Source organism: Topomyia yanbarensis, chromosome 1 (genome assembly GCF_030247195.1).
Source record: "Topomyia yanbarensis strain Yona2022 chromosome 1, ASM3024719v1, whole genome shotgun sequence".
Lineage (NCBI taxonomy): Eukaryota > Metazoa > Arthropoda > Insecta > Diptera > Culicidae > Topomyia > Topomyia yanbarensis.
Genome location: NC_080670.1, coordinates 204,530,203 through 204,547,779, shown reverse-complemented (window position 1 = coordinate 204,547,779; position 17,577 = coordinate 204,530,203). Strand labels below are relative to the sequence as shown.

The following is a 17,577-nucleotide window of genomic DNA, read 5'->3' as shown; positions in this document are numbered from 1 at the left end:
CGTAGCCTCAAAACTTAAACATCCACATAATGAAATAATCCAAACAAAGCTTTTCTTTTCAATTGAGAAATATTGACATCCTCAATTAAGTACAGAAAATGTTTTCACCTTTCTTTCTGTATCATGGACAAAAAAATTAACTATAGGGCTGTCACATTTAACCACAGTATCTTCGTCGCGAGTGGTTGACTCTCGTAAAGCTCCCTTCGTGTCGGTTAATTTTCATCATTTTTGGCACAGTTTACTGTCTCCCGGTTGTCAAAAGTGTTAATAACGGTGCAATTTAACAATTATACAGAGTGAAGTGGTTTATAAAAGCACTTTTCGGCATATTTTCGACAGACGCGAGTGGTGACTGCTTGTGAAAATTGAATTCCGGCAAATGAAAAAATATCTTTTCCTCGCATTACGAGCCGTCGATTCTCGATGCAAGGAAAATGAAAGTGTACAGAAAACATCTAGAAACACAGTGTACATTGTGGGAATGGTGAAAAATGGGTTTTCAGAGAAAAAAATTCGATCCGAAAAGTGAAAAAATATGGCAATAAAAAAAAATTGACATTCAAATAATTTGCGTTTCACCAGCGACTAGCGACTACCAGGTGTCGCCCAAAATTCTTCGCCCGAAAAATAGGTGACAAACCAGCCAGTCGGTGCTCAGCTAATTTCGTCCGCGTCCCTTGTCACCTTTTTTTTATTGAGTGTTTCATCGGCGGTGCTATCTTTAAAAATGAGCCGCCTTGGATATTCAACTGCGTTTTTTTTACCGTATTATTTTATTGCAAATGAGTAGAGGTTTTGAGTCTTTTATATTCGGGATTGCAGATATTTTGTCGCATGTAAATTTTGGGTGTTCGTTGATGTGATGACGCTGTAAGGGAACACGTATCTGCCGGTCGGCGAACTTTTCTTTGGACTGAGCAAACTAATTTTTATGTTTCTTTAGGGTTTGTTTTACCAACGGGGGAACTGATTCACAGAGCATTCAATGTGCTTTGGGAAAACACATGGCCTTATTTGAGTGGAATGATGACTTCAATCATGTATAAGGTTTGAGCATTGACAATTCGCGAGAGGGATCGGGGACCGGTTGGCAATTACCTTCAGTAATGTCAGCACGAAGAATAAGTGTTTTGCTGTCATTTTCATTGCTTAGTTTTCTATTCTATCGCATGCCTCCACGCGAGTCTAAGTCTATTGATGACATTTGGTCCTTAGACCGGCGACGACTGGGATCAGCCTTCTGCCGATAGTAGCAGAATGAGAGTATGCGATATAGCCGAGAAAACAATACCGTAAAAGTTGTTCGGAAATCAGCGCCAATAAGACTTTAATTTGACTAGTATCGTTGATCGCGGGTCAATACGTACTGAAAATTCGCCGCGTCTGTTTTAATGAATCTAATTTCAAGTTCCGTTATTGGTAACAAGCCCGTGCATCAGGTTAACGATCCTCTGTATTTCCCTTCAATGTTCGATATAATCGTTCGTATACGTGTATTTCACAAACAATCCGATATTAGAAATAGGAAATACTTTCGTTGATTTATAACATCTAGAGCTATCATAACTCTCTGTCTGTATACCGTTTTATCACTCGGTAGTTTGCAACCCAAAAAATATATCGTAGAGAAGGAATAGGAAATTAGTCTAAATAATGTCGCAATAAATAGTGATCCGGCCCATTACACAGATAAGATTAGCTTTTCTAGGCAATACTCCCACGATCGGCTGTGTGGCTGTGAAATTGCTTTTGTTTAGAAAACATAGGATACTCTCGGTAGATCTTATTTTTCGAGCGATCGTGTTCTCGAAAACTAACTGAACTACTACCTAATAAACTATTCTATATAGGTCGCATCGCTCGCTTGGAGCGAATCCTAGACCCTATTCCCTTCCAAACCACCAACTCCGCGATACATGTGGAAGATTCTGATGAACCTTCTGTATAAGATTCCTCAATTTATTCAAACGATCGCCGGGTAAAATCAGCACCGACACGATAGAAACCACGAATATTAATGAAAAATATAAGCAGTGCTCCTTATAGCCGGCTATCCGGAGTTCAAGGGTCTTATTTTGCTAATCGTATTAATACAACAAATGATAAATTTCCCAAATTCTCGGCAGCCGGCTGCCCAGAGCAATTATTACATGATAATGCTATTGGAACACTTACACTTGGAACGTCGGTATTGATCAGCATGCAGGGATCAGAATAGATTGTACAATGTGGCTCATCATGTTATTCCCAAGCATGTTTTTCCAATGAACATTTTGCAACCTAATTTGGTTCTGGTCAATAACGGAGTAGCAACTACGGGCGATCTCTTATGCTTATGCTTATGCTGATTACGATTCTGATGCCAGAATTTTAAAATTCAAAATGACAAAATTTTAAAAATTCATAATGTTAGTATAAAACTCGATTCACGGTTTTTTTTAACCAAACCCAGTAGTCATATAGGATCCACCATTTTAATTTTGCATTTTCGACATCAGAATCAGAATCAGCCACCTCGAAAACTCCCTTGTAGGACGTTTTAGGCCAATATAAAAAACAATTTAACGGAGCTCGGTCGCCATATTGGATCCGCCATTTCAAATTTTACATTTCCGACGTCATAATCGGAATCAGCGACCCCGAAAACCTCTTGTAAAACGTTTTAAACTAATATAAAAAACTTGAAATTTGACCAAGCACAGTCACCATTTTGAATTTTACATTTCTGACGTCAGAATAAAAATCAGCGACCCCGAAAACCCCTTTGTAAGTCGTTTTAGGCCAATATTTAAAAAAAAACATTAAATTTAGACAAGCACGGTCGCCATATTGGATTCGACATGTTGAATTTTACATTTTCGACGTCAGAATCAGAATCGGCGATCCCGAAAACCTCCTTGTAAACGCCACTGTCAAAACACATGAAATTCAGCCAAACGCAGTCGCCATTTTGAATTACATTTTCGACCTAAGAATCAAAATCAGCGACCTCGAAAATCCCCTTGTAACACGTTCTAGGCTAATATCAAAAAACATTAAATTTAGCCAAGTACGGTCGCCAGATTGGATCCGCCATTTTGAGTTTCACATTTACGACGTCAGAATCAGAATCAGTGACCCTGAAAACCTACACAAAGCTATAAATAACAGTATTAACAATGAAAAAAATCGCGTCGCAAAGGGTTAAACATGGAGGTAGAATTTAGCATGGCAGTCATCAGTTGAAACATGGATTGCTGCAAGAAATTAAATTTTTCTTCCGTTATGCTACCTAGATCCATTGGAGCAAAGAAAGGGTTTGAGTGAGAACAAAATTGAGGGCGTAGTGGTCGTATCTCTTAGCCGTGTTACCTACCACTGAAGCATAAGATGACACCTTTGTAGGAAGGTGTGACGGAGATAGAAGATCCTTGTTTTGGGTAGAGAATGTGCCCAGGAATTTGATTTTAAGTTTTCGCTACAATTAGCGTATTTATAACTGGTTTTTTTTGCCGGGCAAGCGCTTTTTGTGTGCGTTACAAGCCAAATTCGAGTAAATCACCTTAAGCATATTATTATATAAATGCAAAATAATGAAAATTTACATATACCAGAAGATTTTGGTGAAAAAAGTATTAAATAAATAGAAACGGTTATTTGACCATGTGAATTAGTAAAACTTTATTTAATATTAGGTACCATTCGAGTCATTCGCATTCTTACGATACTCTAAACCCACTGAAAATACCCGGAAAGAAGTTTTGTAAGGTTAAAAACCCAGTGAATTCCACCCGTCCGTATTTTGACATGATGCTTGTTTCAGTAGTCGACACGGTGAGCACACCGTCGATCTCAACTTAGTAAGCGGGTATGTAGACGCGTTTGTCCTTCCTGAAAGACTTGTCACTCGCAACGTCTTTTGCTTGCTTTAGAGAGAATATCACAATTCTGAGCGAATCTTGGCGAACTTTTCAAATATCAGTCACGGATAAATAATTAGTTTTTTCGAAATGCTTGGAATACTTAGCAGATTGATGATTTGTACCGTAAACAACAATATGTAAGTTTCCAACCATCGGAAATGAACATAACGGTCAGTTAAAGAAACAAATATTCAAATAATTATTCGAATTGCTGTTTGATAGAGGCAGAATTGCTGTTTGAGTCTCGCGGGACAATCCCGCGTTCGTCACCTTCAAATACCTAGCATCAATTATTGATATCACAGTCTGGAAAAAGTACAATACGAGTTACCCACATTCCTTCGACACTCTAAATCCGCTGAAAATATCCACGAGCATGTTTTGACCGTTTAAAACCCCAGCGGATACCACCTATTCCTGTATCGGAATGATGCGCTTTATGAGCACGTGATGACAGGACGTGTAGCGTCATACACAGTAATACAGCATAATACTGCTTTTTTCTTCCGTTAAACCGTTGAACCTTATCTGTACAGAATTTCGTTTATGATGGAACTGTATATGGAGATGATATCCGCAAGTTGAAGCTTCATGTCCATCTTTATTAATTATTACATCTCGCAAACAGAAGGCCGGGCGGCTTCTGTGTTGTTTTTTTTCGTAACGTTACGTCTTTTCACAGAACTTACACTTCAGGATCTGATCTTGGTATGTACATAAAGGAATCTAAGAATTAGTTAAGCTTTCTTTCATATTTTACAAACATTTCGAGTCACCCGTATTCTTATGACATTTTGAATCCGCTGAGTGTTGGCCGCTTAAAAACCCAGCGGATTATAACTATCCGTATTTCATGATGCTTGTTTCAGTAGTCGACACGCATGACAAACTTGAATTAGTGATCGCACCGTCGATCTCTACCTTGTGAGCGGGTATGTACACACTGAATTCAGCTCGGTATTCTCCACACAGCTGAACAGTCACTAAAAATTTTCAACTGATAGTTCAGCAAACGTCACTTCTACCGAGACCAGGGATGCCACATTGACATGTGTTTCAATTAAAAAAATCTTTTTACCATCTGTGATGACTAAATCAGGAAAAAAATCTGTGAAAATGTGTGATAAATTTCCAAAAAATCTGTGAAAAATCACAATATTTCCAAAAATCTGAAATATTTATCAAAATGCCAAAAATCTGTCATCTGTGTAACAGAATCTGTGATCAAAAATTGTGAAAAAAATCTGTGACATTACAGAAAAATCTTTGAATATGGTAACCCTGACCGAGACTTTGATAGAACTTTTGTTAGCTGAGTGTTCGGTAATGTAAAACTCGGTAAAAGTTACGCAAAAACTGGGATTCGAAGGAACAAAATTAAGTGTGTAGATATCCTTCCTAAAAGATTTGCTCCTGTAACGTCACTTGCTTGCTTTAGACAAACTATCACAATTCAAAGCATACCTTGGTTTCCTAAAATGAAATGTTGCTGATTGGCGATTTCTACGCATTAAAATCTATAGTACGGGTTGATATATTTGAAATATGCTGTGCAATTGTGGGCTCCACATCACGCCATTCAAACATCAATATGCTTTAGATAGACAAAGACTGCTTGAGTTACCGACGTTGAAGTTTCGCCGCACTTGCCATAATATTTAAATTTGATATGTTGTCTAGCTAAATGGACTGCCCTGATACACTTGTTCGAATCGATGCTGTTGAACCTCTTTGCATTGTGGACAATCGAGTTTTTATGTTTTCCGAAACATAGCGCTGTTTATGGTCAAAATAGCTTTCTCAAGGTAAGTCGTCCTCTTGACGCCATTGAACATAAAGCCGTCCCGCCGAGTTTGAGTTCGAAGGGACACACAATTCTGTCTTGTTCATTGCGATTGCCATGCAAAATGTCCACTCACTGGAGCAAGGGACGCATGTCGAACTCGAATCGGTGACCACACCGTCTATCTCAACTTTGTGAGCGGGTATGTAGACGCTATTGTCCTTCCTACAATACTTGTCATCTGAAACGTCATTTGCTTGCTTTGGACAGAATATCACAATTCTGAGCTTATTTGGGCAAACTTTCGAGATGTGTGTCAGTTTCGAAATATTAAGAATAGTTAGCGGGTCCGAAAGAATATCGGGTATGGTCTGACCAAGTTAATTATGTATGATTTAAAAAGAGAAGTAGTGTTTGATGATGAATCTAGTTCCATTGTATAATGAACTGGGTCTTTTCGGTAGAATTCATTTAGGGACGGGCCCAGAGTCGAGTGCAAAACCAAAACTAAACCAATACGAAGAAAGAGACAACATACGGTAGATATAATAAATTGAAAGGCAAGTCAGGGGCCATGCATAAATGACGTAGCATTTTGGGGGGTAGGGAGGGAATACCAAATTTGTGACGAAGTGTGACGAGGGGGAGGGTAGGGTCAGAAGTTGTGCGACGTAGCATTAAGTTTAAAACCCTTTGTTAAAAAAAAAAAATTAATGATCTACCATTCCCAAGAAAAATGAATTTAAATTCAAACAAGTTACTTTTGATGCGGTTTTTCATTAGGTAAATTTTACGATTTGCGGAACTACAAGTCCGCGAAAAGAGGAAAAGATTTTGTATGCGGATTTAACTTGCTACATTAGTTAGCTAATGTTGCTAACTAGTAGACTTAGTTTGGAAGATGAATTAAATTTTCACTTCGGATTCAACCAAACAAAATTTAGTAATTTAGACGAACGTATGGTTCTTGGAATCATTGGCAGCTGCACGATTGTAAACTGAGAGAACTTATCTTCATGCTCCCCTTGACATATGAAATTCAAAGCAAAACTATCAACGCTATATTTGTCATGAAATGTGCTTATTTTGCACGCGATTTGCTGTTATAATGAAAATGTTGATAAAAGTCGTCAAACATTTTGAAAGGTCATGAAAAACATATCCAATTTTTTTCATCACCTGGGCGCTTTGCATGAGACGAGGGGGAGGGGGTAGGTAAATGCTACGTTATTTACGAGGGGGTGGTTAGAATTTTGTGACCAAATGCTACGAAGGGGGAGGGAGGGGTCAAAAATCGCCGAAAAAAAGCTACGTCATTTGTGTACGGCCCCTCACAGGAAAGTAATGCAAAAATATGGTCACCTATCGTCACTCGATGATAGACCGGAGCCTACCGATTTTTTTAGCAAATGGCACGAAGCAAGTGTAGAAACCTTTATCAGCAATTTATAATAAAGGGATCTTTGTTTCAATCGCATGTGCAAAAAGATGAATGGGTAACGTCAACTAATTTCACGAATATACTAGATTTACGGCTCAAAATTTCATGGTGGGAGCAGGCACAGGTCGAATCTGGGTTTTTCGGTATTATTACAAGTTTCCAGCCATCGTAAACAAATAAAACGATCAGTGAAGGAACAAATGTTGAAACATTTTTTTGGGATTGTTGTACGATAGAAACGAATTGAAACCCCTAATAAATCGTCTGTTCCGAAATCCGAACTACTGGTAAGTCTCTCGGAACAATCCTTCGTCCGTCGTCTCCAAATATCTAGTGTTTCACAAAGTTTCTCAAAAACATACAGAATTTCGTGTATGATGGAACTGTTTAAAGGTGGCTTTCAGTGCATAACCGGCGAGCTTGAAACAACATGCTACAGAGAATCATGTATGGAGTCTATTGAGTTTAAGCATTAAGGAGTTCGAGGGTCATGGATCCTTGAGTGACAGGTTCAAGTATCAGTTTCGGAATCAAATGTCCTAGAGTTCATGGATCAAGAATCCTTAGGTTCTACGATCAAGGAACCTTGAAATTCAAAGCCGGAAGTTTCGAAAAACAACGGAAAGAGCCGGAATGTCGACTTACAAGAAATTGGTAGTTTCAAATCGTGACGATAAGCAAAAAAAGCCAGCCAGTGAACGACCGCAGAAGCCGTACATGAAGATGCTGATGGAGTTTGTGTGGTGTGTAGGATGATGAAATTTTCGTCAAAGCGAAATTTGAACAGCTTGCTGGGCAGAAACATACGTCACGTGAAAGAGAACAAGTAGGCACATATTTTCAAACATTAAACTGTCGAGATTCGTAAAGAAACATCTCGTGTGGCAGCCCATCTGTTCCTGTGGCTAAAAGAGACATTTACATCACAGCCGGGACCATCAACCGGGGAATTTATATGCTGGAGTGCCTGAAAAAAACCTCTGTTGGCTTCTTCGTGCAACACAATTGTACCGTTCGGTTTTGGTCGGATTTGGCAGCTTGCCATCACGGAACAAAGTTCGTGAAGTGGTATGCCGCGAACTACGTCCAAGTGGTGTTCAAGGGTATGAACACGCCAGACATATTGAGCAATCGTCAAGCGTCAACTTCAATATGACACGGCAAACAGCTGTCAGAGAGATGCAGTTCAAGGCTAACTAGCGTTCTGCGGTGAGGAAAGTGACCAAGGAGACTGTACAAAATTTGATGTAAGCTAGAATGAATATGAATAGAACTTGCAAAAGAAATATGATTTGATTGTTTAATAAATAGTTTGACCGACTTACGCACATTCCTGTTTGACCAATTTTTGATCGTTGATTCCTTTAGGTTCGTGAGTAACAGGGTTAAGGATCCTTGATTTCGGAGATCAAGGATGCTTGATCTCAAAGATTAAGTAGTACATAGAACACGTATCCGCCTGGTGATGCCAATTGAGCTGACATTGCATTTGATGAGCCAACTAATTTATTTGTTTAGAGTTTATTTGACCAATTTGGGCATTATTCCACAGGACATAGGAATTGTGCATGGGCAATACGCATGGTCTTGTCTGAGTGGAATTATGACTATTGAATAATGTTGAGATTTCAACCCAGTTACCAAAATTTAGGATTCAATAGATGACGGATTTCAATTCCAGAAACTAACCCGCGCCTGTTCGGCTGCCATGTGTCCATCCAATCGCTATTCGGTGGAAATTCCAGATAGTTATCCAATTGTATTACCCATCCAGGAGGAAAAACCAAACGACTACAAAAACCCGTTTCCAACCGACCACCCACCCACTTCCTATGGTGACCGATTGACCTCTATCAAACCAGTTATTTACTCTTTCATCTACCGGTATTTGCTCACTCACACGGAAGTGCATTTTTGTTTGCCGGGACCGACCAACAGACCGACTGACCGGCGGACGGATTGCGAATCGATGAACTGGCACAAAATGGGAGGAATCTAGTCTATATGTTTTGTGTGAAGTACTGCTCGAATCGATTTTCTCCCTCTATTCGTTAAACGGACTGACGACAGATCCAGTGCTTGCTTCACGGGTGAGCGGGTACCGACGATAAGGTTTGGAGTTTGTTATGAACTTGTGACAAGCTTCAACAATTTATAGTTGAATGGATTAATGGAAACATTTTAATGACGGTTGAAAATATCACTGAACTAGCTTTAATCAGGTGTAACGACGTCCACTTCCCGTCGAAAACGGCTCAAGCTGTGCATCCTTCCAAGTTTCGACCCGACCCGTACCAACCAACTTTCCTTTTACGAGTTGTGCGATAAAGTACATTAATTAATCACACATTCACAAACACAGCACAGCACGCGCGTGTACCTTCGAAACCGACCGGGACAGAGTGGGACCGTCAGTCGCGCCGGAGTGGGCATGTGACAAATTACCGCTGATTAATTGCGACTGCTGGTGACGCTTCCAGTCTCGCAACACTACCATCACAATCGCAAAGTTCACGTAAATAAAGTTTACTGAGTACTCATTCATCATAGAAGCTGTCGGTTCTGGATTTGATGTTGGGCAATGTTGTGGCGACTCGATTTGATAAAGTTGTGACCAGTGATGGGCTTGCTTGCGAGGGAAATGTTGATGGTGTTAGTTGACGGGGGCCGGAATGTTAATTTTTTTTTTAATTCATCGCGAATGGCATGCTAGAATGTTTCCTTTAACATCCGCCAATAATTTTTTAATGGCAGCTTAACTAACCAAAGCATCCAGCGGTAATCTTGTTAACCTCTAACATCTATCTGTCATGCTCTGCTCCCGTTTGTAAGCTGCACGTGTGTCCCCACCGGATCCGTATCGCACCGATCCTAACAGCTAAAAATTCCTTTCTATCCGCGTCCTTTTATTTTCACAGCACAAATCGGCGAAGCCGTCATCGATCAGCACTGTCAAATAGCGGAAGGAAGTTTTCCCTCATTTCTGGCAACACTGTCGTCGTCATCGTCCTCCAAGTTGCCTCCGCCGTCCACTGGTGATCCTGTGGAGGCGACGGTAGCAGAAACGGCGCCATCATTCCCAGAAAGCTTATCGGTCAAATCATCTTCCACTTCACTGTCGACACTTTCCGGGCCGTCCGGTGGAGAGGAGTTGTCGGCGTTAGATCGAATTGTTGTGGATGTTGCGAAGGACGATGAACGAGTTGATAAACAATCGAGTGTTGTTGGTGGAGATGGAGCTTCGGAAGTCATGTCGGAGTCTTCTTTAATCGAAGGAATTCGTGGTGAAAATAAGGATGTTACGGTTAAGGAGAACCCTTCAAATAATTTGCTGGATGAAACAGGCTTGGAGACGATCGTCGATGCAGTTTCATCGGTGATCAATCAGGAAGATGAATCAACTGTGGTAAAATGTTTCGAAAATGAGTCGGAATCTTTAAATATTAAAGCAGTCAGCGTTGCTACGAGTCGTGAGTTGCTTGAAGCTATGGAATCACTGTCAACGGTAGTGCCTCTTGAGCCGCAACCGTTGGACAATTCAGAATCGTTCGAGTTAGAACAGCTGTCAATAACTCCGGCATGTGTTCAGTATATTACCACAGTTGAAGACCAGTCAACAGAAATTATAAAAATGCCTTCTACGGTTGATTGTCCAGAGTTGAAGACTTCAAATAGCGAACTTGATGCGGTGGTCATGCGTTCTGATGAACCATCCTGCACTGTCTCAGTATCTCGAGAAATTCCATCGGAAATGTTACTTAAATCTTGCAATAGCTTGAACAATGTACTCAGATCTATTGACGACGTCGAGTCAATCGAAACTCAGATGACCCGCGAGGAAGTGATCCAGTCATCGCCGACTTCGATTTCCAGCGAAGTTGCGAATTTGACACAGACGAATGAGCCCTTGCCTGTCAAAGAAGAGCAATCAACTGTGGCACTACAAACTTCAAACGGAGACACAGTAGATGATATCTGTCAAAATCCAACTAACGATGTTTCAAGCGAAGAATCTGCGGCACATTTTATGAAAACTCGTCAAAATTTCGAAGGAGGATTTTCACAGAGCGTGAACCCAGTTAAAGCAAATTTGTTTCCTCGTAGTTCATTGAAGAAACGTGATAGATTGCCAGCTGAAACGGATTCGAATGAATTACCACAGACTACAACGGAAAACCTATCAAAGCAGTTACCAGCGTCGAACTCTGGATACACAACAACCTTCCAACCAAAACCGTCCGAACCGGAACCAATTCCATCGAGCACCGCTCGTTCCAAAGAATTCGCCAGCTCTTGCTTCCTCCGGTCTCGACCGTCTTCTCAGCGTAGACAGGTTCAATTCAGTGGCCTCGAAGAAGCCAATGTAACACCAACCAGACTTCCCAATCTGGCAACATCACACTCAACATCCTCGCTAGCGCTGCTTCGCATACAAGAATCCTTGGATAACTCAAGGCAGCTTCTCCAACAGCAGCAACCAGTGGTCGTTCAACGTCGCCAGCAAAAGTCCTACACTAGTCGGCATCATCGCTCCAGCTTGTTGCTACCGTGAATCACCGTGGCTCAAATATAGAAACCTTATTTAATACTGTTTCGTTTATTTCTACTTACAAAAACTACACACACACCCACACATGTGCCTAACACACTGCTCAAATATATACGTAGAGATAGACTGCACACAGCACAAAACTAGAGAAGTTATAATAGCCATCATCATCATCATCATCATCATGATCACGAACCTGTCCCATTCAAAGCACAGTTAGTCACGAAAACAACGCAGATATCACGTCCTTCCTCGTGTTTCAAAATCCAACTTTCAACTGTGTCCTAAGTGGGAGAGAGGAATTTTCCTTCTTTCCCACCCCTCTGAGAAAGAATGTCGAAAATTGCAGTCTTTTAGGCGACGGCGACAGTTGAGTGCAGAAATGTAAACGTTGCTTGTTTGCTTTTTAGTAGTAGGCTTTGGAATTGTTGCTAACACGGTAGACACGGTCACTTTGAACGTACAGTTCTTGTTCAAACAAAAACAACCCGGTTTAGCAATTGGCTGACGGATTGGTTTGATTTGGAATTCGTTCTTCCCAGTAACATTTTTTTTCTTCCGTCAAACAAGAGTCCTGTACGCTACACATGTTCCAAACTCAAGCTTTGTTTGTTGCGTTGCTACTATTTTTCTTCTCAGCCCCCGCTCCCCCTCCAAGAAAAAGTGTTTTTAATCCCATCAACCTCGATGAAATGATATAAAGTCTTGCCTCCTGTCGGTCGCCCTGTCCGCCGCCCTCTACGTTGCTGTGCTCGCTTTTCGCAAGACTTACTGTACTGGAAACTGTAAGTATACAAAGCATGTAACTTGCACCACCCTGTGTCTGTCTCCATTTTCATCCTTCCCCAGTCCGCCGCAGATAGACGCTAGGAAAAAAACAAGGTGCTGAGGGTGCTGCTTCTTGCTATTGTAGCGAAAGAAAACTGCGATGTCTGGGTCTGGCCACAACCCCGGCTACTACCGATGGCTGCGAGACACGGAAACAAAAGGCAACTTGTAAGTAAACGAATAGGTCGGTGATGATGGGAAACGGGGCGGGTTGAGACAGAAAATTTCTAGATGCTTTGTTTTTTGGCGAAAGGTTATTACTTTTTCAAGTCGTTTATTCTTTAGATTAAATTTTTCGGTTTATTCGGAAGCTACCTTGTTGAGACAGTTTCTTTCGGATCGAGGTAAAAAGCGTGATTCGAAACGCGAAGCTTCCGGATGTAGTAATCTGGATTCAACAATCATGTTTCAGGACAAAGTGCTTAATCATTAAAATTAACGTACTCGAAATTAGAAAATCAAATCTTAGATTTGTAGAATTATTTTAGAGTTTAAAAATTAGGATCTTTGATCGGGCTGTGTTCAAAAAAATTAAATTGAAAATACCAGATCTAGATTTAGCAGTCCAAACATGAAATGCAGTTTCCAAGAGACGAAAACGTAATATGAATTTTGAATCTAACTCGAGTCTACGAATTTAGCACTAAAATACAGGACTCATTTCTTATTACTAAAGAGTCAGAATCCAAATTTCGGAATTCAAAATAAAAAAGTAGGACATAGACTCTGAATTCAAAACTCCAAATTCTAAACTCTGAATTCAAAATTCCGAATTCAAGAGACTTCGAATTCGAATTTCTGAACTCGGAGCTGAATTTAAAACTCCGAATTCGTAACTCAGAACTCAAAACTCGAATTTAGAAACTCCGATTTCACAACTCCGATTTCGAAACTGATTTTTAAATTGAATTCGATACTACGAAAGTAGTACTGAGACTCTGTGTTCGAAGCATTTAAAACTTCGAATTTGTAACTCAGGATTCAAGACTCCGAAGTCGAGACTCCGAATTCGAAACTCCGAATTTGAAACTTCACATTCGAAACTCCGAATCCGTAATTTTGAATTTAAAGCTCTGAATTCCCAACACTGAATTCGGAACTCTGAATTCAGGTTTTAGAAACAGAATTCGAAGCTCCGATTTCGAAACACGGAATTCGAAATTCCATTTTTGGAAACTCCTACTTCGAAACTACGAATTCGAAATTCTAAACTCTAAATTCGAAACTCTGAATTTGGAACTCTAAATTCGAAACTCTTAATTCGAAACTCGTATTTCGAAACTCTGAATTCGAAACACCGAATTGGAAACTTTTATTTCGGAACTCCGCATTCGAAACTCCGAATTCGAAACTGACTTCGAACGTCTGAATTAGAAACACTAATTTCGAACCTCTGAATTCGCAGTTCTAAGTTCGGATTTCTGAATTCAAGCCTCTGAATTTGGAACTTTGAATGCAAAACTCGAATTCGAAACTCGGTATTCAGAACTCGGAATGCTGAGCTCTGAATCCGAAACTCCGTGTTCGGAACTCCGAATTTAAAACTCTGAATTCGGAACTCCTAATTCGACGCTAAATTCGAACCTCTGATTTTCGAATCTTTATCCGAAACTGAAATCTGAATTCGAAACTCCGAATTTAAACTGTATTCGAACTGCTGATTTTTGAAACTGTATTCGAACCTCTGATTTTTGCAACTGAACTCGAAACTCCGATTTCGAAACTCTGAATTCATAACTGTGATTTTGAAACTTTGAATTTGAAACTCGGAACTCCGAATTCGGAACTCTGAATTAGCAACTCTGAATTCGAAACAGATACGAAACTCTGGATTCGAAACTGCATTCAAAACTCTGAATTCGAACCTGCGATTTTCGAAACTCTGTATTTGAAACTCCGAATTCGAAATTCTGAACTTGAAACTGTGATTTCGTAGCTCAGAATTTGAGACTCCGAATTCTGAACTCTGGATTCGAAACTCCAAATTCGGAACTTTGAATTTGAAACTCTGAGTTCGAAACTCAAAAATCGAAACACCGAATTCGAAACTCCGATTTCAAAGCTTCGAATTCTAGACCCAGAATTCAAAACTAAATTCGGAACTCTGAGTCCGAAACACCGAATTAGAAACCCTGATTTCGACACTGATTTGAAACTTCGAATTCGAACCTTTGATTTTCGAAACTCTGTATTCGAAACTCCTAATTCTATACACTACGATTTCGAAGCTCCGAATTCAAAACTCTGAATTTGAAACTCTGAGCTCGAAACTCTGAATTCGGAACTCTGAATTCTAAACTCTGAATTCGAGACTGATTTCGAAACTCCGAATTTGAAACTGCGATTTCGAAGCTCCGAATCCGAGACGCCGAATTCAAAACTCTGAATTCGAAACTCTGGATTCGAAACACTGAATTCGAAACTTTAATTTCGAAGCTCCGAATTCGGAATTTCTAAAGCTCTAAATTCGGAACTCTGATTTTGGAACTTTAAATTTGAAACTTTGAACTCAAAACTCCAAATTCGGAACTCTGAATTGAAAACTGAATTCGAAACTCTGAATTCGAAACTGGATTTAAAAACTCCGAATTTGAAACTCCGAATTCGAACCTTCGATTTTCGAATTTCTGTATTCGAAACCGCGATTTCGAAACTCTGGATTCGAAACTACGAATTCGAAACTTCGATTTCGAAACTTAGATTTCGAAACTGATTTGTCGTGTTGTCGAGACTCCGAATTCGAAGCTCTAAATTCGGAACTCTGATTTTGGAGCTTTGAATTTGAAACTCTGAACTCGATACTCCAAATTCGAAACTCCGAATCCGGAGCTCTGAATTCGAAACTGCGATTTCAAAACTCTGAATTCGAAACACTGAATTCGAAACTTCAATTTCGAAGCTCCGATTTGGGAATTTCTAAAGCTCTAAATTCGGAACTCTGATTTTGGAACTTTAAATTTGAAACTCTGAACTCGAAACTCCAAATTCGGAACTCTGAATTGAAAACTGAATTCGAAACTCCGAATTCGAAACTGGATTTAAAAATTCCGAATTTGAAACTCCGAATTCGAACCTTCGATTTTCGAATTTCTGTATTCGAAACTGCGATTTCGAAGCTCTGAATTCGAGACTCCGAATTCGAAGCTCTGAGCTCGAAACTCTGGATTGGAAACTACGAATTCGAAACTTCGATTTCGAAACTTAGATTTTGAAGCTCCGAATTCGAGACTCCGAATTCGAAGCTCTAAATTCGGAACTCTGATTTTGGAATTTGAAACTCTGAACTCGATACTCCGAATTCGGAACTTCGAATTCGGAACTCTGAATTCGAAACTCCGAATTCGAAACTGGATTCGAAATTCCAAATTCGAAACTCAGAATTCGAACCTTCGATTTTCGAAACTGTATTCGACACTCCGAATTCTAAACTGTGAATTCGATACTCTGAATTCGAAACTCCGAATCCGAAACTGGATTCGAAACTCCGAATTTGAAACTGAATTTGAACCTGCGATTTTCGAAACTATTCGAAACTCCGAATTTGAAACTGCGATTTCGAAGCTCCGAATTCCAGACTCCGAATTCGAAACACTGAATTCGAAACTTCAATTTCGAAGCTCCGAATTCGGAATTTCTAAAGCTCTAAATTCGGAACTCTGATTTTGGAACTTTGAATTTGAAACTCTGAACTAGAAACTCCGAATTCGGAGCTCTGAATTAAGAACTCTGAATTCGAAACTGGATTCGAAATTCCGAATTGGAAACTCCGAATTCGAACCTTCGATTTTCGAAACTCTGTATTCGAAACTGCGATTTCGAAGCTCTGAATTCGAGACTCCGAATTCGAAACTCTGTATTCGAAACTGCGATTTCGAAGCTCCGAATTCGAAAGTCTGAATGCGAAACTCTGGACTCGAAACTCCGAATTCGTAGCTCTAAATTCGGAACTATGATTTTGGAACTTTGAATTTGAAACTTTGAACTCGGAACTCTGAATTAAAAACTCTGAATTCGAAACTCCGAATTCGAAACTGCGATTTCGAAGCTCTGAATTCGAAACTGCAATTTCGAAGCTCCAAAGCCGAAACTTCGAATTCGGAACTCTGAATTCTAAACTCTGAATTCGAGACTGAATTCGAAAGTGGATTGGAAACTCCGAATTCGGAACTGAATTTGAAGCTGCGATTTTCGAAACTCCAAATTTGAAACTGCGATTTCGAATTCGAGACTCCGAATTCGAAACTCTGGATTCGAAACACTGAATTCGAAGCTTCAATTTCGAAGCTCTGATTTCTGAATTTCTAAAGCTCTAAATTCGGAACTCTGATTTTGAAACTTTAAATTTGAAACTCTGAACTCGAAACTCCGAATTCGGAACGCTGAATTAAAAACTGAATTCGAAACTCCGAATTCAAAACTGGATTCAAAATTCCGAATTCGAAACTCCGAATTCAAACCTTGAATTTTCGAAACTATTCGAAACTCCGAATTCGAAACTGCGATTTCGAAGCTCTGAATTCGAGACTCCGAATTCGAAACTCTGAACTCGGAACTCCGAATTCGAAGCTATAAATTCGGTATTCTGATTTTGGAACTTTAAATTTGAAACTCTGAACTCGAAACTCCGAATTCGAAGCTGGATTTTAAATTCCGAAATGAAGCTCCGAATTCTAGACTCCGAATTCAAAACTCTAAATTCGGATCTTTGAATGTCAATCAAAGCAAATCAAAGCACACTGAAGAAACCAATGGAAAAGTATATTAAAAATCCAATAAATAAAATGACCACTGGAGATATTCCATCAAAGTGATTTCCAATTGGAAAAAATACAGGGAAGCCAAGGAGGCTTATCTTTTGTACAATAGAAGTAGTTTAGGTTTTGGAAAAAGGGAGAAAAAATTAACCGCAAATAGCTGTTCATACAGAAAAATATCTACGGAATTTCGGTTTTGTCTTTTCCGTTTTGTTGGCCTTTCCCGTTCCAGATATTTGACTTTGAACTAAGCCTGGAGCCAAACGTTTTAGACGATGGTATCTAGCACCTCCACACCAACAGCCAGCACCATCATC

The 17,577-nt window shown here is 39.8% G+C and overlaps 1 protein-coding gene across 1 annotated transcript in view; it reads left to right on the top strand.

The window, feature by feature from the left end:
- The window catches only part of LOC131688997 (uncharacterized), a 61,113-nt gene extending 49,363 nt beyond the window's left edge, over positions 1-11,750 (top strand). The window contains exon 3 of the mRNA XM_058973719.1: positions 10,048-11,750. Coding sequence (XP_058829702.1) covers positions 10,048-11,681 — 1,634 coding nt within the window. The 3' untranslated portion in view covers positions 11,682-11,750. The remainder of the gene's footprint in view (positions 1-10,047) is intronic.
- The last annotated feature ends 5,827 nt before the right edge of the window (positions 11,751-17,577 follow it).